The sequence below is a fragment of the Mauremys mutica genome, chromosome 6 (genome assembly GCF_020497125.1).
Source record: "Mauremys mutica isolate MM-2020 ecotype Southern chromosome 6, ASM2049712v1, whole genome shotgun sequence".
NCBI classification, from domain to species: domain Eukaryota; kingdom Metazoa; phylum Chordata; order Testudines; family Geoemydidae; genus Mauremys; species Mauremys mutica.
Genome location: NC_059077.1, coordinates 39,432,022 through 39,456,442, shown reverse-complemented (window position 1 = coordinate 39,456,442; position 24,421 = coordinate 39,432,022). Strand labels below are relative to the sequence as shown.

General features: G+C 41.3%; 1 protein-coding gene across 1 annotated transcript in view; it reads left to right on the top strand.

The window, feature by feature from the left end:
- Positions 1–2,135: 2,135 nt before the first annotated feature.
- ADAMTS6 (ADAM metallopeptidase with thrombospondin type 1 motif 6) overlaps positions 2,136–24,421 on the top strand; it is a 291,647-nt gene continuing 269,361 nt past the window's right edge. The window contains exons 1-3 of the mRNA XM_045022085.1: positions 2,136–2,254; positions 3,220–3,578; positions 16,148–16,316. Of these exons, the coding sequence (XP_044878020.1) occupies positions 2,158–2,254; positions 3,220–3,578; positions 16,148–16,316 (625 nt within the window). The 5' untranslated portion in view covers positions 2,136–2,157. The remainder of the gene's footprint in view (positions 2,255–3,219; positions 3,579–16,147; positions 16,317–24,421) is intronic.

Sequence of the window (24,421 nt, the reverse complement as noted above, 5' to 3'; positions counted from 1 at the left end):
GCTTGAAAAGTATTCTTTAATATCACTGTTATTTCCTCATCATACCATAATTAAATACTATATGCTATTTTGAGAAGAAAGCTAAAATAACAATATAATATGTAGCAATAATTAGTTACATTTTAAACACTGGTTACAGAACATGGCTAGTCTTCACTACAGTGCTAATAAATAAATTGATCTAACTAGATGTTGAGTTTATTGAGAAATTGGTTGTACACTGTGATGAAGCAGAGAAACTGCCAACCAGCACAGCAGGGGTTAAAGAGAGTCCTTGGGCCCAACTAGCTCTGCCCCGTTATACCTGCAGCCAATGCCAGGCTTGAACAGGGGGAAAAAGGAGAGAGCCTGGCTCACTTCAGGGCTTAGTTTGGCAAAGAGGCAGGAGCCAGCTGCCTCCCTACCTGAGGGGAAGGAGCACTAGCCCGCCAGCCAAGGAAGCCCCCAGGCAGTAAATGCTGTCTCCCCAGCCAAGGGAGATTGCGAGGAAGACTTAGGACCCTCCAGCACCTCAGGTAACTGAGTGAGAGAACCCCAGTGAGATTGTGGGGCTCGACCTCACCAACTTCCGGCTGCCCTGCCCAAAGGAGCTTGGGACTGCGGCAAGGTGTTGCCCAAGACCCAAGAGGGGACCCTATAGGAAGGAAGCTGCCCAGCAAATTGGACTAGCAGGGCCATGCACCAAACTGAACAGACTGGTAGGAAGTAACCCAAGACAGTGGATTTTGACTCCCTGCTGGGAGGGTCTTGCCCTGTTAAGGGGTTGATGTACACAGGGCCCTGGACTGGGACCCGGTGGAGAGGGAGGGCCTGGGTCCCCCTACCATCCCCTGTCCTTAAAGTCTGAGTCTCCGCAACCAACGGGGCTGAGAGCCATGTGCTCCAACCACTAGGCCGCTTGGCCCTCTAAGCAACCTGTTATATACACTTTGAACAGTGCTGCACATTATGATCTTGATTCTGCAACCATTACTCATGCAAGTAATTCCATTGACTTCAATAGGACTTTTTGTGAGAGTAAAAGCTATAAGAGCAGACCTTCTGTTTTGCTACAATTCTGAGGTAACATAAGTTCCTTCCAGCTGTAGATGTTAGAGTGACTTCATATGGTATTGGGTATTTTTATTTAAGATGTTTTCAACTTTTCATGTGTTTTGTTGTGACTACTGGTGGACCCACAGAGCTCGGTGTGAGGCAGGTGTTACAGATTGCTGTATAAAATTTTAAGACCAGTGTTTTCGTAATGTGTCATTATCAACAATATGTACAGTTCCCAGCATACTAAAATAATTAAAGTGTGTACAAATATATTAAATGATGAGTTGCATGTACAAAATGTCTTTGCTAATATTTAAAACACAAAATTAATGCAATTAATAATTTCAAATGATTAACTTAATTCTCTAGCAGAAACACATGGGAAACTTCCATTGAAGGTAAACTGAATTTTGCCTGCATAAGGGGTTCAGGGTGAGCCCTGAATGAATAATAATAACAATAACGTTCATGTTGTAGATTAGATAACCATACATTTCTCTGTCAGAAAACGTTATGATGTATTCCCAGGTTCTTCCTTTGTCTGCCAGCATATTGGGTCTAATTATCCACTATTGAAATCAGTGAAACACTGCACTGACTACAGTGAGCCAAGCATTTATATTTAAAGCAATATGTTTAGCTTTGCACATGTTTGTTAAAGTGTGTGTGTAAGTTTCTGCAGGATTGGGGCCTTAGACCATACAAGCAACAATGTTCAAATCTGATTGCCGACTATGTAGTAATTCATGACATTTGGATAGCATTTTTGCAGTATAGATCTTCCAATTTAAAGTAGACCTTACTTTGACATGCCTTTTTTTTCTTTTTTTAGGTAAAGAAATGGACAAAGTTTAATAACTATCAAGTCTGACACCTTATTGATATCTAAAGGAATTTTACAACATACTTATTTTTGAACTGAGAAAATGACTGCAGATATAGAAGAAAGCACAAGTTGTTGGAAAAGAGTACCTGTCAAAAAGTGGAACATCCAATAATTATATTGGAAGAAATATAAAATAAATATCCCTGTTATGGTGCGATTCTGGAGTGGAGTTAACTCTATAGCACATAGGTAGCCCTCCAAAAAAACCCAAACCCTTTCTGTTTTTCTAAATTATGGAAATTTTGTGGAAGACGTTGACCTGGATTTTGAGCCTAGTCATGGCTTCATCGGAATTTCACAGTGACAACAGGCTTTCATATAATTCTCAAGGTAGGGGTCCCACTTTTATAGATGGAAAGATATATCCCTTTTGCACTAATTTCAGGTAATGCTTTCCTAAGCCTTTGTTATATAAATAGCTAGTAATCATATTGACACTTATGTAGTTTTCTCATGATTTATTATCATGAAAGTCAGGGGTGTTGGAACAATTTGTATAGTGGGGGTGCTGAGAGTCATTGAACCAAACTGCAAATCCTGTATATGACGGAAACCACTTCAAGCCAGGGGGTGTGACAGTACCCCCAGCACTCCTAGTTCCAGCACCTATGATGAAAGTTCATGTACAGAGAAACCCATTAGGTCAAAGTGTATCTTGAGATTGATGTTTTAATTTCTTTTATTTCTAACTTTAACTAGAACAAAGTCCCACAAATTAAATTTAATCATAACGCAATAGCATGTTAAAGACTGGCCATGTTCTCATAAACATTTTTTAAAATTGCAGAAACTAGAAGAGTCTAAAACATATCTTGAAATATTTGCATTTGTAGGCTTTTTTAGTGAAATGAGGATACATTTAAATGTTTTTACAAAGATATTTTTTCATTGCAACTGTTTTTATTTTTGCAGGTGGATCTAATAGTTTTTGTCTTTAAATGAAATCATTGGTAGATGTACATTCTTCACAGTGTAGAGTGTAGCCCCAAATGTTTACATAGTAGGTTAAATAGGAAAAATATATAGTGTATTTGAAATATTTGCATTTCTAGTGACATCAAATTAACAGGGACCTGCATGAATTTTGCTGACTCTTTTTAAAAATAGAATATTTTCCTTGATTTTATTTAGCAAAGCTTTTCACCTTGTATATACCTGCAATCAACTTTCACTCATGAGGGTGATGGGATTTAGCCAGCTGTGGTTAATGTTTATACTACTACTTGTTGTTTCCTGTTATATTTTCTTTTCTTTTATGCCCATTTCCTGGACTGGCTTACCTTGTGATTACAAAGAGGAATTCCTGTCTTACCTTGAACATTACCAACTAACAGTCCCAATAAGGGTTGATCAAAATGGAGCCTTCCTCAGCTTTACTGTGAAAGATGATGAACCCTCAAGCAGAAGGAAGAGGAGTACAGACCTTTATGACCAAGCATCTAAATTATTTTTTAAACTTTCTGCCTATGGCAAGCACTTTCATTTAAACCTGATTCTCAACACAGATTTGGTGTCCAAACATTTTACAGTAGAATACTGGGGGAAAGATGGACCTAAATGGAAACATGATTTGTTAGACCACTGTCATTACACAGGATATTTGCAAGACCAACATAGCACCACTAAAGTGGCTTTAAGCAACTGCAATGGTCTGGTAAGTGCATGTTATATATTTTAGTGTACTTTCCCCTTTAAAATATAGAGGAAGAACTTAATTAGCTATGTTCATGTTCTTTGAGTTCCTGCAAGAAGCAAACACACAGAAAGGCAAGGAACTGAGATCTGGCTCCTGAGGAAAAGTACTTATTCTAAGTACTAAGGCCCAGTCCCGTAGTCCTACCGGAGACAAAATTTTAGTGCTGCCAGTCCTGTATTAGGGCTACAGGATTAGTTATGGAGTGAGATTAGATTTGTCAGGATAGTTGCAAACTCCAGGAATAAAATTGACTGGTCTTATGGGTGCTGAGTGCCTTTTGCAATGGACCAACTGGCATGAACTTCCAGGTCAGGGTGTATAGCACCTCTCAGTATTGGGTCCAAAAGGCCTGAAATAAATAATGAGGAAGGAAAACTCTTTGGCCTAGAAGTCTTCTGTGCTACAGTCCCAAGGAATGAACAGGAAAGCAGAACCCTTTGCAAATAGAAAAGCCACAAAGTAATTATTTACATTTTTACAGGATCTTTATATTTATAAATCAAATAAAAATGCTTTAAAGTAACAGTAGTGTTAGAAATCCAAGTATTTACAATGGTTTTTGTAAATTGTTCTCTCATTGTTGATGAAACTCTTGGTCATTCAGCACTAGTTCTTATATGGAAAAAGTCTTACTCCCTAATACTATAATTGAAGCCTAAAAATAACAATAGGCTAGGGAATTACAAAGTGATAAAATAAAAGATCATGATTGGGAAGTACTAAACCAAGAGTCTACTGAGTGCTGTAGTAAATTTTAAAATACATGTTGCTATTATCCACTGCAAAAATATTATTATTTTACTGTTTCTATTACAGTAGCCTGTAGAGGTCCCCAACAAAGATTAGGATTTTATTGTATTAGGTGCAGAATGTTGAAATGTTTTTTTCTCTGAATTACTTTGAGCACTTCCTTTTTTCCCCTGCAGGTGTCGTAGAATAATATAACCTGTGATATCATTGATAACAAAAGTCTACCATTACAGTACAGAGTGCCAGACGATAACCTAGCTAACTAGATAGATTGAAGTTCACTTAGCTAACTGTATCTGTGTTATCAGAGTGATGCATTCTGGGGCACTTCTCCCCCAGAAGGATTTCAAGGGGGAAAGCCATATTTAAGAAGCTTAGTTAAAATGTATTTCTGTGTTTAAATTCATCCATAGCCAGGTGAGTGGGAGCATACAATACATGTTTCTGGGCTTAACTTCAATTTCACTTTACCTTTGCAGTTCATCTGTAAGGATGTGTTTTCATCTTTAAGGATGTGTCTTATGCTAATACACTAGCAAAATGTAGATAAACATGACATCGGCATGTAGATTGTATTCTAAAGTTACTGGAGCTCCACTCTTGGGTCTCAGCTTGCTAGTGTACATGCCCAAATGCCCTGACACTCAGAAATGTTTGCCCTTTGAGACACAGGCTGGCTCACCTCATTTTGAGATCAAATGACAGTGCCTCAGCGCCCTTCTGGACATTCCATTTTTGTTCCTGTCTGGTCTTAGCCAGCTCACAAGCTCCCTGTCAGAGCTGGGGTCATTCTAGATGATCCCTGTTGTCTGCCACCCCTACAGACTTCGACACTGGTGTGGACACCATTTCTATACCATTTGATTTCTCCTCTAGCCATCTCATTCGCCGGTGCTAGCTTTCCTTCAAAGCTTTTAGCTGCGTAGCTGGGGACATCATGAGGTTGTTGTCATCTCCTTGAGATAGGGAGCACCTTTTGACTTGCATGGTTCACATGCTCCAGTGACTTCAGCAGGTGTCTGTTGGTCACTGGCCTTGTCACTTCCCTCAGACATTCCTTTGGCTTCTCAGTAGGTTGATAGTCTCAGTGTTTTGTCAGTAGTTTGGCCTTCTCAGCACACTGTGCTTCCAGAGTGTTGACGCTTAACTTTAAGTGTCAGGTTTCCTGTTTAATTCATTATCTTTGGTGTCTTTGGCTATTGATGCTTGTTCAGTATTTCTTCCAACCAGGGCTGGATTAAGGTAATTCTGGGTCCCCAAGCACATCACAAATGGGGATTCTCAAGGCCTATTCTCTTGTGGGCCTGCCCTTCACCAGCGTCATGCCTCCTTCTTCGAATGGCAGTGTCAGAAAGCCTGCTACTCCTCCCAGAAAGGCTGAGACAGTGGCATGGGGCTCCTTTCACTCCTCAGAAGCAGGAGCAGGAGTGGAAGTAAGGCTTTCTTTCCCCTTCTCTTTAAAAGAGGTGGGGACCCTCCAGAACTTACACTTGAGCTGTTGGGATATCTCACTGCACTCTTGACTGGGCTCACTGCACACTTCTCCTGCCGCACAGAGACTCCTTTGTTGGATGATGTTGGCAGGGCCCTCCAGAGCAGAGGATTTTGGAGTTAACACCCCATTCAAATGAACCCATCCTATAGCTATTTTTTCAGGCTCCCTGCCATTTCAGGCAGAAGTCACTGAATCAGTTACAGTTACGTCATATTTTCAAACTTTTCCTTCCCACCACTGGGAGTAGAAACTTACCTTCTTACACTGAAAACTTACATTCTACTGTAATCACAAATCTCCAGGAGCTGGGGCTCTAGCCTGTGCCTGAATCTTGCTCTGTTTCTAGTTCTCCCAGCATCTGTTTTTTGGGGGAAATTTGAGAAGTCTCCATCATTCTCTGGACTGTCTAAAACTATTTTGTATAGTTTATTTTATTCCTCTAAAACTGGGGTTTTTGGAGACTGCCCTGTGGTTTTTAGCCTCTAAGAGTAGGAACCAAGTCAGTGTGATAAAGAAAGAATAATTACTTATTGACAATTCTGCTTCTCTGGGGGGTCATTTGTTTGAATTCCTACTTCACATGCCTTAGAACATAAGAACATAAGAAAGGCCGTACCGGGTCAGACCAGAGGTCCATCTAGCCCAGTATCTGTCTACCGACAGTGGCCAATGCCAGGTGCCCCTGAGGGAGTCAACCTAACAGGCAATGATCAAGTGATCTCTCTCCTGCCATCCATCTCCATCCTCTGACGAACAGAGGCTAGGGACACCATTCTTACCCATCCTGGCTAATAGCCATTTATGGACTTAGCCACCATGAATTTATCCAGTCCCCTTTTAAACATTGTTATAGTCCTAGCCTTCACAACCTCCTCAGGTAAGGAGTTCCACAAGTTGACTGTGCGCTGCGTGAAGAAGAACTTCCTTTTATTTGTTTTAAACCTGTTGCCTATTAATTTCATTTGGTGACCCCTAGTTCTTGTATTATGGGAATAAGTAAATAACTTTTCCTTATCCACTTTCTCAACATCACTCATGATTTTATATACCTCTATCATGTCCCCCCTTAGTCTTCTCTTTTCCAAACTAAAGAGTCCTAGCCTCTTTAATCTTTCCTCATATGGGACCCTCTCTAAACCCCTAATCATTTTAGTTGCTCTTTTCTGAACCTTTTCTAGTGCTAGAATATCTTTTTTGAGGTGAGGAGACCACATCTGTACACAGTATTCGAGATGTGGGCGTACCATGGATTTATATAAGGGCAATAATATATTCTCAGTCTTATTCTCTATCCCCTTTTTAATGATTCCTAACATCCTGTTTGCTTTTTTGACCGCCTCTGCACACTGCGTGGACATCTTCAGAGAACTATCCACGATAACTCCAAGATCTTTTTCCTGACTCGTTGTAGCTAAATTAGCCCCCATCATGTTGTATGTATAGTTGGGGTTATTTTTTCCAATGTGCATTACTTTACATTTATCCACATTAAATTTCATTTGCCATTTTGTTGCCCAATCACTTAGTTTTGTGAGATCTTTTTGAAGTTCTTCACAATCTGCTTTTGTCTTAACTATCTTGAGCAGTTTAGTATCATCTGCAAACTTTGCCACCTCACTGTTTACCCCTTTCTCCAGATCATTTATGAATAAATTGAATAGGATTGGTCCTAGGACTGACCCTTGGGGAACACCACTAGTTACCCCTCTCCATTCTGAGAATTTACCATTAATTCCTACCCTTTGTTCCCTGTCCTTTAACCAGTTCCCAATCCATGAAAGGACCTTTCCTTTTATCCCATGACAGCTTAATTTACGTAAGAGCCTTTGGTGAGGGACCTTGTCAAAGGCTTTCTGGAAATCTAAGTACACTATGTCCACTGGATCCCCCTTGTCCACATGTTTGTTGACCCCTTCAAAGAACTCTAATAGATTAGTAAGACACGATTTCCCTTTACAGAAACCATGTTGACTATTGCTCAAGAGTTTATGTTTTTCTATGTGTCTGACAATTTTATTCTTTACTATTGTTTCAACTAATTTGCCCGGTACCGACGTTAGACTTACCGGTCTGTAATTGCCGGGATCACCCCTAGAGCCCTTTTTAAATATTGGCGTTACATTAGCTAACTTCCAGTCATTGGGTACCGAAGCCGATTTAAAGGACAGGTTACAAACCTTAGTTAATAGTTCAGCAACTTCACATTTGAGTTCCTTCCTCCTCTTAGATATATAGACGGGCCTACAGTTTCAATTACTATTTTTTTTCCCTGAAAGTTTCCTCCTATCACAAATAGCCTTTGGTATCTATTATATTTTGAATGTGAGGAGCCTTGTTTTTCCCCTCCTCAAGGAACTAAAACAAAATGTTCTTGAAGGTACTGAGGCACTAGCATTTGATCTTAGAATAAGGCTGTGCCTGAGAGGCCCAGATGCCTTTGAGACAAATCTATCCTGTCCCAGGCTGACAAGCTGAGACCCAAGAGTAGGAATACAGTCAAATGATATCTTCAGGGAAACAGAATTACAGGTAAGCAATTATTCCTTTTCCAAGAGTATCAGTTTAAAGTCTCACTTTAGTAAACATGTCATGAATATGGAGAAAGAAGTCTCTATTGAAGTAAGGGGAGATGTTCTTACTGAGCTACTTTCAAGGTATAATGGCAGGAAAGCCTCATTCTGTTGTTGTAAGAAAAATATTTTTTGTTCATTACAACCTGTCATTTTCAAAGTAACACACACTAAGTTCATAAAGACCCTATTTAGAAGTGCAAACAGAGAGTAATATTATATACTGTCATTTCTTCTATCCTAACATTTCATAGGATTCATATTCATAGAGTTTAAGACCAGAAGGGACTATTAGATCATCAAGTCTGACCTCCTGCATATCACAGGTCCTTAAATTTCACCCACTTGCTTCTGCATTGAGGTCAATAACTTGTATTTGACTAAAGTTGGGTTAACTCATAATTTCCAGAAAGGCACCCAGCTTGGATTTGAAGACACTAAGAAATGGAGAATCCACAGCTTCCATTGGTAGTCTGTTTCAATGGTTAATCACTCTCACTGGTAAATGTGGGCCTTATTTGCAATATGTATTTGTCTGGCTTCAGCTTCCAGCCGTTGGTTCTTGTTACGTCTTTCTTTGTTAGGTTTAAGGAGTCCTTTAGTACCTGTTATTTTCTCCCACTTGATCCCATTCTGATCAAGTCACCTCTCATTCTTCTTTTTGATAAGCTAAGCAGTTCTTTAAGTCTTTATCTGTAAGGCATTTTCTCCAGCCCCAGAATCATTATTAGGCTCCTTTCTGCACCATTGTCAAGCAACATTCTTTAAAAATGCAGAGACTAGAACTGTGCATGGTATTCTGGTGCCAGTCTTAACCTTGCAGTATACAGAGGAGAAATCCTCTCTATACGCCTCCTTACTACTTCCCTGTTTATAAACTGAAGAATCACATTGGCCCTTTTTGTGATAGCATCTGGTACTGGGAGCTCATGTTGAGTTGCTCACCTGCCTTGTCCATCTTTTAAAGTAAATACCATTTAACACAACTAAATACTTTCATAGATGTGAAATCAATGTTAAATATGACACTTTGGATGACATTTAAAAAATATTATTTGATTTATGAAGATTGAAACCCAGATCATATCCTGTTCTAGATCTGTCTGAGTGGAGTTCCCTTTGATGGAAATGGGTATTTCATGTGTGGGCTTAGCTTTCACAAGATCATATACAGGCTGTCCTGTGTGTGTATGTAATTACTGGGAAATGAGCGCACACATACAAACATAGTCATTTTCAGCATGAATGTGCAACTATCTATGTACTGTGCAAGAAAGGTTGAGGAGTGGGTGGAGCTATATTTATGTTGGCACATCTGTAACTTTCAGTGGAAAATTCTGTAGGAAGCTTCCATTATTGTCAAGCAACAATACATATGTGTACAAATTAAAGTAGGAAAGCTACTATTTACTCAGTTGCTAAAATGCTTTTAGATGTGTGGATTTGAAAGTCTCAGAAAGAGCAAAGTCAATACAGGGAGCAAACTATGGCTACGTTTACAGTAGCAGCTGGTGAGGTGATTCCCCTGCTCGTGTGCACAAACGCACACAGCTCAGTGAGAGCTGGTGTGAATCTAAATAGTAGGGTAGCTGCAGTAGTACAGGTAGCAGCAGTGGCTAGCTCTAGTGTGGGGAATCATATTCCTAGCTTGTAGTGTAGACATAGCCTAATACACAGAAATACGTTATTTATTCATGTCTTGTCCTCACAGAAGAACGAGAGAAAGCAACATGTTGGGCCTCTCTGGGAAGATATGAAAAGTCAGACATTAATTTTATGCTTTACCCCAATGGAGAAAATTATGTCATCCATAATATTTTTGTAATAGGTGTATTTTAAATGGTAACTCGTACAAACACCTCCTCCCAAAAAACTTGTTTCAAAACCCAGTTAAGATTGCTACCTAACAACATAGTTACCTATAACATCATTTAGAAACCTCAAATTCATAAAAACAAGGAAATAGGTTTTCAGTAGGTATAGGACTGGGTTTACAAGTATTACTGAATTCAGTAGGAACAGGATTGGACCAAAACAATCCAGAAAAGCCATATATTTTTTTTAGTTTTGAAATATTTTTCCATATATAGACAGCACTTGAGTTTTCAAGGAACTTTAACCACATGGAAAGTTTGAAGGAGTGTCAGTAAACTAGATAAAAGACAAAAACATTTTAAAAGACAATATTTGAAATCATGGTAATTTTTGAGTAATCTGTAATTCAAAAACACTGTGATGTGGTTCCCTCTCCCTCCCTTTGCAAAAATGTTCTCTTTTGCTTTCACAGATATCTGACAATTTTCAGGCCAAACCAGTGTTCAAAGCTGAAGTTTATAGGGGGCTAAAATAGAGTATCATCCATTATGGAGAAATGGTAGGCTCTCCATAATTAGGGTTTTATAACAGAAGGTGGTTGAAACCCTAAGAAAAACTATTTTATTAGTAAAATTATATTTCTTTTCCATTAGACAGCTTTAATTGCAAGCCATAAATTAAGTTTATTAATGGTGATCTGCAAATTTTTTTAACAAAGTTCCATCAGCTTAGCCCTGGTCTACACTGGGGGGGAGGGAGATCAATCTAAGTTACGCAACTTCAGCTATGTGAATAACGTAGCTGAAGTCAACATACTTAGATTGACTTACTGTGGTGTCTTCACCGCAGTGAGTTGACTGCTGCCGCTCCCTCGTCGACTCTGCCTGTGCCTCTCACGGCGCTGGAGTACAGGAGTCGACGGGAGAGCGCTCGGGGGTTGATTTATTGTGTTTAGACTAGACACAATAAATTGATCTCCGTTGGATCGATTGCTTCCCGCCGATCCGGCGGCTAATGTAGACATACCCTTAAGAAATATATGCTGGCTGCCTCCCCCCAAACCAAAGTAAGCAGGACATTGAGTCTATAAAAATGGCCTTGTTTAGATTCCATATTGTGCCAGTCCCTCTCCAGATCACCATCTCTTCCTCCAAATGATGCTTAAGAATATGCTATGCTGATGATGTTCCATCAATTATAGAACTACCTTGATTAACTATTTATTAAATTTCTTAGAGGTGACTTTTACATTGTGATGATCTTTACTCATGTTTTGAACCTTGAGGTTTAACTCATGTACTGTATATATTCAAGCAAACAAAAATACACCCTACCAAAACAAGAGTCCCCGTTCCATATGCTTTTCTTTCTGGTGTGAGGATGAGAGAACAAACATGTGACATATGTGTAGTCATTTTGCTTAGTACATTACTGGAAGGCACTCAGATTCTTTGGTGATGAATACACCTCTACCCCGATATAATGCTGTCCTCGGGAGCCAAAAAATCTTACCGCGTTATAGGTGAAACTGTGTTATATTGAACTTGCTTTGATCCGCCAGAGCGCACAGCCCCACCCCCCCCGGAGCGCTGCTTTACTGCGTTATATCTGAATTCATGTTATATCGGGTCACGTTATATCGGGGTAAAGGTGTATGGTATAAAAACCTATGTAGAATAGAAATAGAATAGAAAACACAAAATGAAAAATTAATTAAAAAACATAAAAAAGTTTAATTACTTAATGGTCAGTTCAATCTCACACTCCTTATTCAAAGAAGCTTCTTATTGCTGTCAGTGCAAGTTTTGCCTGACTAAGGAGTGGAAGGGCAGGCCCAAAGTGTGCTTTAAAGTTTCACTTCAGATGTAATAGCACAATTCCTAGAATTCATTAGCCAAAAAACACTGAAGGTGTACAAACTGGAAACATTTCTAAATGCATATACTTTCTAATATTGTAAAGATCATAATTGTTCTGTATTTTTGTTGATATCATCAATGACTATGTACAGAGGTTGCATTGGTTTATCTAAAATATGTTTCAAAATCAATTTAGTTAAATCACTGCAAACCCCTTGTGTGGGTACACCTGTATCAAACTGGTTATAACTGTTTAGTTTGCTTATATAAATGTATTGATGCAAGCTAAATGATATACACCAGGCTTAACGTGATATATAGACACAGAGTTGTTGTCCTTGTTTTAACAAAATCACTTTAAAAACTAAACTTTAGTTAAACCAGTGCAACTTATGTATAGGCTAGGCCAGATACCTACTGTTGAATTTCTTGATTTGAAGTAGAAAAGTATGGCAATACTCACTGGTGGTGCCATGGGTTTTTACTCATAGTAGATTGCAGATCTTTGTAGTATTTATTTTCTCTCTCTTTTCTTACATGTACTGAGCAGTGAATTAATGTTGAAATTTGAAGTGTTATCATTAATATTTGAAATGAATGGAACAGATCTTGCCTCTCAGATTTAGGTTCTGTAAACACAGGCAGATGTCACTTCATCTGTTACGCTAGGGTCATCGTTTTGAGGCTATCTCAGCAACCATATAACAGCTAGAGACTCAGTTCATACATTATGTGGACTATACTGGCATAGATGTGTCACCGTAGCTATGCTGGCATAACCCCATAGTATAGATACAGCCTACTCTGACAGAAGGGGTTTTTCCATCAGTGTAGGAACACTACCTCCTCGGAAGACAGTAGATAGGTCAATGGAGGCATTCTTCCAGAGACATAGCTGCATCTACACCGGAGGTTAGCTTGACATAGCTATGTCTGTCAGGGGTATGTCAACCTAAATTTTAAGTGTACACCAGGCTTTAGGGCTAGATTTATATGAGGGATGTAGGCATCTAACCTTTAGGCAACCTGCTGCCTAGTGGAATTCACAACCTCAGCTTAGGCTCCTAAGCTCCCTGCATTATGTGTTGGTGCCTAAAACAGGGATTCACAGAAGCCAGCATGCTGAATGGGGAGCTGCCTAAGATAGCCAATAGGAAATGCTGAGGGGAGGGGTGTTGCTTAAGCCCCACCCTTCAAAGGAAGTGAGGCATCTGTCTCTGCTTGGGATGCCCGGTCATGAACCTTCACCTAGAGTTAGGCATCTAAGCCAGGTCAGTGCTTTCTAAAGAAAAAGTGAGGAGGAGCTGCTGCTACCCTGCATATATCCACTACCTTAGTGATTAGAGCACTCATCTCGGATGCTGGAATCCTGAAATGCCGCTTTGACCAGATTAAAAGTGAAGACTAGAACTTAAATCTTCTACCTCCTAGGTCAGGGCTTCCCCCCTCAACCACTGGGCTATAGAAGGATATTCTTGAATGGGTCTCTTTCAGTTGCTCCTGTATCATTTTGTATGACATACTTCAATAGTCTTTGGAGCAGTTAGTGAGTGAGAATGAGGCCATAGCCCTGCGGTTAGGGCATGCAGCTGAAAGATCTGGGTTTAAGTCCTTCTTTAGAATTGGGGGGAAGAGAGTTTTGAACCTGGATCTTCCACAATCTTGGATGAGTGCTCTAACTATTGGCCTGCTGTATATAAGGACTGGTCACCATCTCCTCCTCTCTGTCTGGTGTGGATTAGGCACACTCAGAGCATGCCTACTGGATTGGCCCAACAGCCAAGACAGGAAGGGGAACGTCTAGCTTATGAATCCTGCTTGAGCTTAGATGAGCATTAGATGCTGAGCAGCTTGGCAATGTCAGGATTTTGGTGGCTTTGCACATGCCCACTGGCAGAAATGTTGCAGGGATTTTTATTGGTGGAAACACAGTGACTTTAAGTTAGGTAATAGCTGAGTGTGTGTGTGTGTGTGGGGGGGGAGTTGTGAGTGCTAGTGGCACCTAAATGTTGTACTTAGGTGCCTAAAGAGGTAGTTAAGTGCTTGAGCCCCTTTTGTGAATTTAGCCCTTCATTTTTATTTTAAATGAAAACTTAGATGCGGAACAACAAGAAGGTGATATGGAAGAGGTCCGGTACCAGCATATGCTGGCTAAATTTGAGCCCAGATGTTATTTCTTTTGTGAAGTAATTCAGTTTAGTGAACACATAGTGAAAACTATTGTAGAAGAGGCGCATTTACGGTAACGTTTTCCATGTAGGAAAAGGCAACTGAAAGCTGTGTGTGCAGTTTAGGATATGTGCTCTCATTCTTTGAAAATAAATGATTAAGGTACAAATATAAGGCACCTTCCTTTCCAAAGTGTCCCACAGCACTTCACAAGCTATATACAAACTACTGAAATATGGATGTGGTACATCTGGCAGTTTCTATAAGTCATTAGGTGAACGTTACAGTCTTGTAAAATGACTCCTTACACTCTTGCTGCATGCATGTTACACAGCCTGCCGAGACACAATAGCGTATGTGCTAATTTTTGAAAGTAGAGGTGCTGAGCACCACCTGGGAGATGCTGAGTATGCTCAGTTAAATAGTCAGACCATGTCTACACTGCAAAATAAAACCCGTGGCAGTGAGTCTCAGAGACAAGGTCTGCAGACACCTGGTGGGTGGGTCTCAGAACCCAACATCCAGCCTAAGCGGAAATGTTTATACTGCTATTTTTAGCACTGTAGTGCAAGCCCCTCAAGCCCAAGTCTGTAGACCCAACCTCTGAGACTAGCTGCAGTGTGGTTCTTTTTCCTTCAGTGTAGACATACCAAATGGACTATTTAAAACTATGTCTAACTCTGGTTGACTTCAACATAGTCTTTATAATGCCTTTAATGTAAATAGCATCAATTCCTAAGTGACTTGCCCAAGACCACAGAACCAGGGTTACAATTTGAAACTTCCTGCTTCCCAATCCTCTTGCTGTTCAGTACCTCTCTCTCTCATATTGTAAAGATTGTCATCAACTCCAAAGCCTTTAGGTGTTGACTAGGGACTGGAATCTTCAGATTGGCAGATATAGTGTGGAATTATGTCTACAAGGCAATTCCCTAGTGTTTCCACGTACAAAGGAGCTCCAAAGCTGGAGTTATTTCTTCTAAATTCAGTTTTAATGACTGAAAATCCACATATTAAGGCATGTAGGAATTTGTGGAGTTGGCCTGACATGTCTCCTTTCCTTCCTTAACCACTTCCCCTTTCATGAGAATCTGAGATTGCAAACATGGAAGTAATGAAGAATAAAAGGTCTTCTCTCTTGCACTGTAAAATTTGAAAAAATGATCAGTTCCTGGGGAGAATCCAAACTAGTGAATAATCTGCTACAATCATGATCTGCCTAAGATCTGTAGTGCAATTCTGAGGTAAAAATGTATATTTAAAAAGTACCCCATAAATAGTGTAAATTAATGAATGTTATTAATTCGAGCCTAAAGAAGTGCAATATAGTGTTAGAATTCAGCATTTGGATACAAAACACAGTGGTTTCTTTGAATAATATTTGCCTAAAATAAATCTGTTATGTAAGTTTTCTCTTTTGATGCAATGTATGGCATTAAAACATCTCTCGCTATGCCATCATAGAGAGACACTGTGTTCACGCTTTGAACAAGGCCATTTTGGCTTGGCATCATTTTTAATGGATATGAATCATATAATTCTGGAACATCTTTGTCAATAGATTGTTTCATAAGGGAAAAAAAGGCTGATTGTCACACACCAAAAATGTCTCTTGCTGTCTTTCTACATCTGGCCAAAAATGGTGGGAAAGAATTGAGGAAGCAAGGCAGTAATTTTTTCTTCATTTTCTCTTTGTGTTGCTAATAAGAGCCCACTCCTTCTCCCATGGAAGTCAGTGGGGATTTTACTGTGAGTTCAGTGGGAGGAAAGCTGGTGTTTGCTCTGTTTAGTATGTTTTCTTATAATGAAGGATATTTGCAGAGAAACAGTAACTAGTTGTTTTTGTTTGTCTTCTTATTCTCCTTTAAGCATGGCGTTATTGCTACAGAAGATGAAGAGTATTTCATTGAGCCTTTAAGGAATATAACTGAAAATTCCAATCATTTTAGTTATGAAAGTGGTCGTCCCCATGTCATTTACAAGAAGTCTGCCATGCACCAACGACATCTCTATGATCATGCTCATTGTGGCGTCTCAGGTAATAAGCATGAACATCAATTATGCTTTCACTCTTTTAAAAAAAGTGTCATTTAAGATTTAAAACTAAAAATACCTTTATATTGTTTCTGCATTGGTTCCATGTACAGTATATAATAGGGTTTTATTATAGTGAGTTTAGCGTTAGGAGCTCTCCTCTTGGATGATGCTGTTCACCGCTTTGAAAAGTAGCTTTGCATTTTTTTCAGATTCAAGTCAAGAATGTAGTGTCTTTGATGGCTAAGGCACTGGGAGTAAGTCTTATTTTATTCCTGTATTGAGTACAGTGGTAGTGATGAGTGCAGGCTTCCTCACAGTGTGCTGTAAGTGTACCTCATCTCTGACTGGAAGGCACAACTTGAGTGACTAAGCATTACAGCTGAATGTTTAGTAAGTGTTGTGTATCTCATTTGAGAAAACTTAACACATGATAAATGTGTGTTGATGTTATGATTAATAACATATTTGGAAATGAGCTGGAAGTCACCAATTTTTTCTTTGATACCCTTTGATACTGATTATTGATTCAGTTTGTTAAGGTTACTCCCAAAATAGTTGCATAGGTGATTTAATTATGGCTGTCACGGGAGTGACATCATAGTTTTGGTTGAAAGATGTTTCCATTCACAGCCCAATTTTCCATCCACTTTAAACTTTCTCAAAACTCTTCTATTGTCCTCAATGTTCCCTGCTTAGACCGAGGCCAAAAGATAACTTTTTTTAGGCCAGTTTAGAGTAAATCTAGCAAGATGTTTTAGATTTATGGAACTAAAAAAATATTTTTTACATCTTTGACAAATGGTCTACCCTTTTATTGTTTATGTACATCTTAAGATGTGTTTGTTCTTAAAAGTTCGCTTTAATCTTGGGCATTAGTCCTCAGTAAGATCTGTGCATAGGACAGGTTTGGCAAATATTAATTTCAAAATTAAAAAAGGTAACAAATTCATTATTGACGTAATCTCTGTTGGCTGCTATTGTTGGAAACTGTAACTTGCTGGCACCATCTGACTGAGATTACAACACAAAGGCCCATGCTTGGAGAAGAGCTTTCCTGAGTAGTTCAGTTAATTGTGTTCTTCCTCTGCATGGGGAACAGCACCCTTCAATTCCTTTAATGAAAGGATCATGGAATGTAGGTTACTGCTTTCCCCCCCATGATTATAGCCCTTATCACGGCTAATTCCCCACTCTGCACTTTGAGTGTAGAAGGTGGGGGCCTGCAAGGATTCTAAAAATTAATACTTGCCACTCCAGGCTTGTATTAAACTTCCAAGGTTACAGCTTTTCTCTGACCTTGGATTGGTAGATACTGCCACCACCCAAGTGCAAAACCCTCTTGAGAACCCAGGAAGGCGCACTTGGGAATTCCTTCCTGTGGGGTACCTTCAAGCCCTTTCACACACCCCCTACCCTCCCGGAGAAGAAAAGAAAAGAAGGAGAAAGGAAAAAAAAGGAAATCAGCTGTTGCCACCAGCTAATTAAACAACATGTGCACAAACCTCTTAAGATACAGAAATCCAATCATGTTCTTAAAAAAGATAAATTTTATTTTTTTAAAAAAGAACAACATACATCTGGAAACTCAGGCTATTGCTAGATTTTAAAAGAGTAACTACAAGGATTAAGCATCAAGAATAGTTTTCTTGAGGTTCAGCGTAAAAGTTAAAAGCAAAACAAAAGCATTTGAGGTTAGCACAGAGGATCCCACAAGCCATAAAGAAATAAAAAGGATAAACCTAATCGCGACATTTCCTAATCTACTTACATATCTGGGGTTTTAGATGAGTAGTTTCTAGGTATGATACTGATGATTTTTCATATCTGGCCCAAAGCTTCTTACAGCATAACTGCAGCCCTGTCTGCCTCTCCCCGGAGAACAACAGACAAAAGGGGAGTCTTGTTTCAATTTTAAAAAGTTCTAGTCTTCCCATTGGCTCTTTTGGCCTGGTGCCCACTCCACTTCCTTTTACCTATACATAGCAGTGAGACTTTTTAACCTTTTATAGGTAGAGCAATTAGGGAACAGCTGCTAAGAGGGATTTTATAGCTACTGGCTGGCTGGGTGTCCATAAAAAGGAGCTCCCCCCATCTTCACTTATCACAGCCCCAGAGCAGGGAAGACATATCAGCCCCTCCTGAGGACACCATATTGGGAGAAAGATAAATTAACTATTCCCCAATAGTCATCTGTGACAACTGAGGGGAGGTGAGATGACCAGCCTGGGGTGGGGATATTCTAAAAGGTGATCATCACACACACAGTTCATCAAATGTATACATTGAGAGCTTGCAGTCCTATAAAATGTGTCCCTGCACTCTCTTAAAAGTGTCCATATACTACCCACAGCTTTCAAATCCTTCTAACCCTCAAGCCCCTCCCATTCATACCCCCCCCATGCAAGCCATCACCTGCAACAGATTCCTCTCTACTTCCCCCTCACTGCCTTGGAACCTCCTTGTCCCAAGTTCCTTCCCCGACATACTCTCCACATTTCTCCCAGATGTGTGGGTCTTCCACTCTGCCCACAACTGTCAAACCCTCTTCTGTCAGCTGCCACATCTTTTTTGACATCCTCATCTCAGCTACCAAAATCCTACCAACGTCTTCCATGACAATTATTAAACCTTTGACCCCCCAATTGTCAAACCCCCAAACTTCCTCAGGACCTCTGACAAGATCTCTTTTTTTCATCCTTTCTCCACTTCCAAATCCCAGGACCAGGTCTACTGTAGAAATGTTTGCTGATATAGTGGGGGCGGAGGTCTCTCTGCCCGCTTCCAGTGCCTGCAAGCCCGGCCCCTGCAGCATGTGGCACTCCTGCCGGCGGGCGGGTGCCGGGAGCTGCCCCAGGAAGCGATGAGCAGCAGCTGCGGTCCGGACGGTCCCCGATATCGGGACAAAAGAGTGTCCCGACTGATGTAAGGTCAGGAGGTGGGACAAGTCCCCTAAAATCTTGACTGTCCCGATAATATCGGGATGTCTGGTCACAATAGGCGTGCGCAGCACATTTAATTAGGGTGTGCACCCAGGGAGCCCTGCCCTAGCCCCGCCCCCGCCATGCCCTAGCCCCGCCATGCCCCATCCACTCCCTCCTACTTCCTGTCCCCCTCAGAACTCCCAACTCCCCCGCTCCTGGTCCCCGACTACCCCCTTCTGGGACCCCTGCCCCTAACTGCCCCCCAGGACCCCACCCCCTATCTAAGCCTCCCTGTTCCTTGTCCCCTGACTGCCCCCCTAGGACCCTGCCCCCTACCTGTCCCCTGACTGCTCCGACCCTTATGCACACCCCCATCCCCAGCCAGACCCCGGGGACTCCCATGCCTATCCAACCGCTCCCCGCCCCCTGACAGGATCCCCAGAACTCCTGACCCATACAACCACCCCTGCTCCTTGCCTGCCCCAACCCCTCTCCACACTCCTGCCTCCTGACAGGCCCTCCCCAGAACTCCCAACTCATCCACCCCCCCAGCTCCTTGTCCCGTGACCATCCCCTCCAGAGACCCCCCACCCTAACTACCCTCCCAGGGCCCTCCTTGCTCCCTGTCCCCTGAGTGCCCTGACTTCTATCCACCCCCCGCCCCCTGACAGACCCTGGGACTCCCATGCCCCATCCAACCCCCCTGCTCCCTGACTGCCCCCTCCAGAGACTCCCCAGCCCCTAACCACCACCCCCGGGATCCCACCCCCTATCCAACCCACCCTGTTCCTTGTCCCCTGACTGCCCCCACCCCTTATCCAACCCTCCCGGCCCGGACCCCTTACCACGAGGCTCCTAGCAGCATGTTCTGCTCCGTGCAGAGCCAGACACGCTGCCCCATGGGAGCGGGCAGCCCCGCCCCTCAGAATGCTGTGCACGCAGCAGCAGCATGGCTCTGGATGAGTGGGGAGCGTGTCTGCCTCCGCACGGAGCCAAACACTGCCCTTCAGGAGCATGCAGTTCCGGCCCCCAGAGCACTGTGTGCACGGCAGCATGGCTCCAGTGGAAGGGGGAAGGCGGGGGAGGGGCTCGCGGCTTGCTGCGCTCGGCCTGGCACTCCTGCCCAGGAGCACGAACCCCGTGGCTTGCCACGCTGGGAGACTGGGGCCATTTTCCCACCCCTGCATTAGGGTGTGCCTGGGCACACCCGGCAGACCCTGTGCGCATGCCTATGCTGGTCGCCCTACAGTGGGCAGCAGAAATGAGTCTACTAGAGCCATATACACAGAAAGTGGAAGAAGTTTTCCATTTGTGTGCAGTCTCACAGGTTATCACTCCTTCACACAGGGATTTCACATGTGCTGGACTATCTTCTGCACCTGAAACTGTTAGGTCTTTCAAATCCTTCTGTAGGAGTTCATACAACCTCTATTTCTGCATTACATCCACCGCTAGACAGATTTTCCAGTTTCTCTCATCCTCTTGTTTTTTTTTGTTTTTTTTTGAAGGGTCTCATTGATGTTTACCCTCCTTTGTCTGCTCCTGTGCCTGCATTAGATTTAAATCTAGTTCTCTCCAAACTGTTATGACTACCCTTTGATCTTACGGCTACATCTTCATTACCTGTATCATCCATGAAGATGGCACGTTTGGTGGCAATCACTTCTGCAAGGAGGGTTTCAGAACTCTTAGCTGATCCTTCTTTCATGGTCTTTTATAAGGACAAAGTATCCCCTATGCCACTGTGACGTTGCAGTCTATATGGTTTTATAAAATATGCTAATGAGTAATGTAACTGTAATATGCTTCATGCAAAAGGTCTCATTACAAAGCTTATAATCTATTGAGTGTGATTATCCTATTTGTATAAATGTACCACTCTTGAAACTAGAAATATGAAATATAACTCTGAGGCCTATTGTAATTATGCAAAGTGTGGGCCATTAATGGTGGTTTGGAATCTTGATGACTACCATTAACCAGGACAATTGTCTGCAGATGGCTTGTTTTACCTGTAAGTCTTCCTGTATACATGTGTGCTGGCAAGTGGGCAATGAAGTCTTGCAGTGACATGTGATCATGTCACCTGAACTGGAATCCATCTTTAACCTGGTGTCTTTCCATTGAGAAGGAGGGGGTGGGAACCCAGAGAGGGACAAAGGATTCCTGCCTTATGCAAATGATATATAAAGGGGTGGAACAGAAGAAAAGAGGAGGAGCCATCATGAAGAATCCCCTAGCTACCACCTGAGCTGGAACAAGAGCTGTACCAGGGGAAAGAATTGTTCCCAGGCCTGGAAGGTGTCCAGTCTGAGGAAAAAACTTGCTGAAGCATCTCTGAGGGTGAGATTATCTGTATTCAGTTTGATTAGACATAGATTTGCTTGTTTTATTTTATTTTGCTTGGCAACTTACTTTGTTCTGTCTGTTACGACTTGGAACCACTTAAATCCTACTTTCTGTATTTAATAAAATCACTTTTTACTTATTAATTGACCCAGAGTATATATTAATACCTGGGGGAGCAAACAGCCATGCATATCTCTCTATCAGTGTTATAGAGGGCAAACAATTTATGAGTTTACCCTGTGTAAGCTTTATACAGGGTAAAACAGATTTATTTGGGTTTAGACCCCATTGGGAGTTGGGCATCTGAGTGTTAAAGACAGGAACACTTCTGTTAGCTGCTTTCAGGTAAACTTGCAGCTTTGGGGCAAGTAATTCAGACCCTGGGTCTTTGTTGGAGCAGACGGGAGTGTCTTGCTCAGCAAGACAGGGTGCTGGGGTCCCAAGCTGGCAGGGAAAGCAGGGGCAGAGGTAGTCTTGGCACATCAGGTGACAGCTCCCAAGAGGAGTTGTGTCCCAGCCTGTCACAGCCACATCCTAAGTTTATGCCTAAGGTAGTATCAGTCTTTCCTTTAAATCAAACAATTAATTGTGTGGTGTTTTCCCCCAAGCCCTATTTGTTTAAGGCTGCGAAAGCATTCCATACCTTGTATCTTTGTAGAGCCCTGGCATTTTACTAGGACCATGCTAGAGCCTTCAGGTCTTCTTCCAGGCTGTTTATAAACTATGCTGAAAGGATTAAAGATTAGTCAGTGTCATCTCAATGAATTTCACATTGGAACTCTGACTAATAAAATCTGTTCTGATGTTGCTAAAGTCTTTCCTCCATTAGATATAATGGCTCAATCCATGCTCAGGGTATCCCTGAACTTGTGACTTCCAGATGCTGGGACTGGATGATAGTGGATCACTAGATAATTGCCCTGTTCTGTTCATTTCCTCTGAAGCATCTGGCATTGGCCACTGTCAGAGAAAGGATACCGGGTTAGATGAACCATTGGTCTGATCCAGTATGGCCGTTCTTATGCTCTTCACGTCAGCTATCCCAAGTAATGTTTCAATAACTGATATATGCAAGGCAGCGACATAGTCATCTGTGCATACTTTTCCAACTCATTATGCCATCGCTCTAAGCCTCTTGTGATGATGCCAAGTCAATGTTACAGTCTCTGTTCAGATGATCCGAAGTCCCTCCACCTGTAAGGGAAGTGCTGATGAATCATCAGTGGAATGTATATATGCACAATCACTTGCAGGAGAAAAAACCATTACTTAACCTGACAGTAAGTTTGTCAAAATGTGTTGTGCACATACACATTCTGCTGCCCTCCCACCTTCCCCGCTACTTTGGACATTATTTACTGTGGTGCAAAAGAATGGAGAGATGGGCAGTGGACACATACTTTTTATGCCCTCGCCTGAGAGCACGTGGCACGTGCACCACCTAGTGGTAATGTTGGCAAAAGTCTCTGACTTGAGTGCACGCACATGTACAGTGGAATGTGTATGCGCACAGCACCTCTCAAAGAAGAGCAATTATTGTAAGGTAAGTAACCGTTTGGTCTTTGTTCAGTGAGTAAGTGGTGGATCACATGCAGTAGGGGTGGTGGATCATCAGGGGTTTGTGACTTATATTGAAAAATAACGTTTGAGGAAAATAAAAAGATTTCTGTCTCTGGCCCCTAGATGTGGTGTAGACAAGGATTTAGGGCAGAGTTAAGAAAGAAAAGTCTCATTCATGTTTCTAACGAATATTTAGAGTTTTGGTTTTTTTAACTGTAATGTTCGATAAACATTTCATTTTAAAGTGTATACACTCACAACATTAACTGAGTTTGGTTGTGAGAATAGTGTTTCACGAACAAAGTCAATATACAATAGGACCACTTTTCTGCTCTAAATTACACTAGTGCAAATCCAGAATAACTCTGTTATTTCAGTATAAATGTCATGATATCAAAAATTTGAGCAGCATAAATGAGATTTATTTTATTTTTCAGGAAAAGGGAGTTAGGAATAATACTATTTCATCTCTTAAACATCCTGTCCCCACCAAACTGATTCAGTTCCTCACTCCTCGTTATGGGCCTTGTCCTACTCAATTGAAGACAGTGGCAAAGCACCCACTGACTTAGGGTTGGATCAGGCCCCCCCTGTATACTCCTAAATACATAGCTAAAATCATTAAGAGCTTCATCCTGTGAAATTCTGGGCACTCTCAGCTCCATTGACTTCACCAGGAGTTGAGGGCACTCAAGTTTTTGCAGGAGTGCTGAACATCTAGCAGGCTCAAGACCTTAGAGTTATCTCAATTTTTCTATCTATTTTTATTGCTCTTTCATATATATAACTAACATTTTCCAAATGCAGGACCACGTTAAACATTGGTAAACAGGTGAAACTGCATTATGCCAGAGCAGAATTTGGCTCAGTTTATAATCAAGCTTAATGTAAGAGTTCTATAGACAGCACGCTGAAGTCTTCCATAATTAGCTTTGCAACAAAGATCATATTGCAAATTTACTTTCATGGTATTTTCACTTGGCTGCGTAGTTTGTTGAAAAGATTTTTTAAATGGTTTTTTAGCAGATGCCTAGTAGTGCATGCTGTATTGTTAAGGTTGCAAAACAGATTTCATTGTAACCTGCTATTTTTGCATACTCATAATTTTTAAATATACACCCCTTTAGCTGAAATGTTCTATATTAGATTTTTGCTTGAAGGTGAATTATTGTGGGTTTTTTTGAGAATTTAACAAAATTCCTTCAGCAATTTTAGAGTTATAAGAGAGTGAAAAAGAGTACACTCATTGCAAACACAAAACAAAACTTTTGAATTG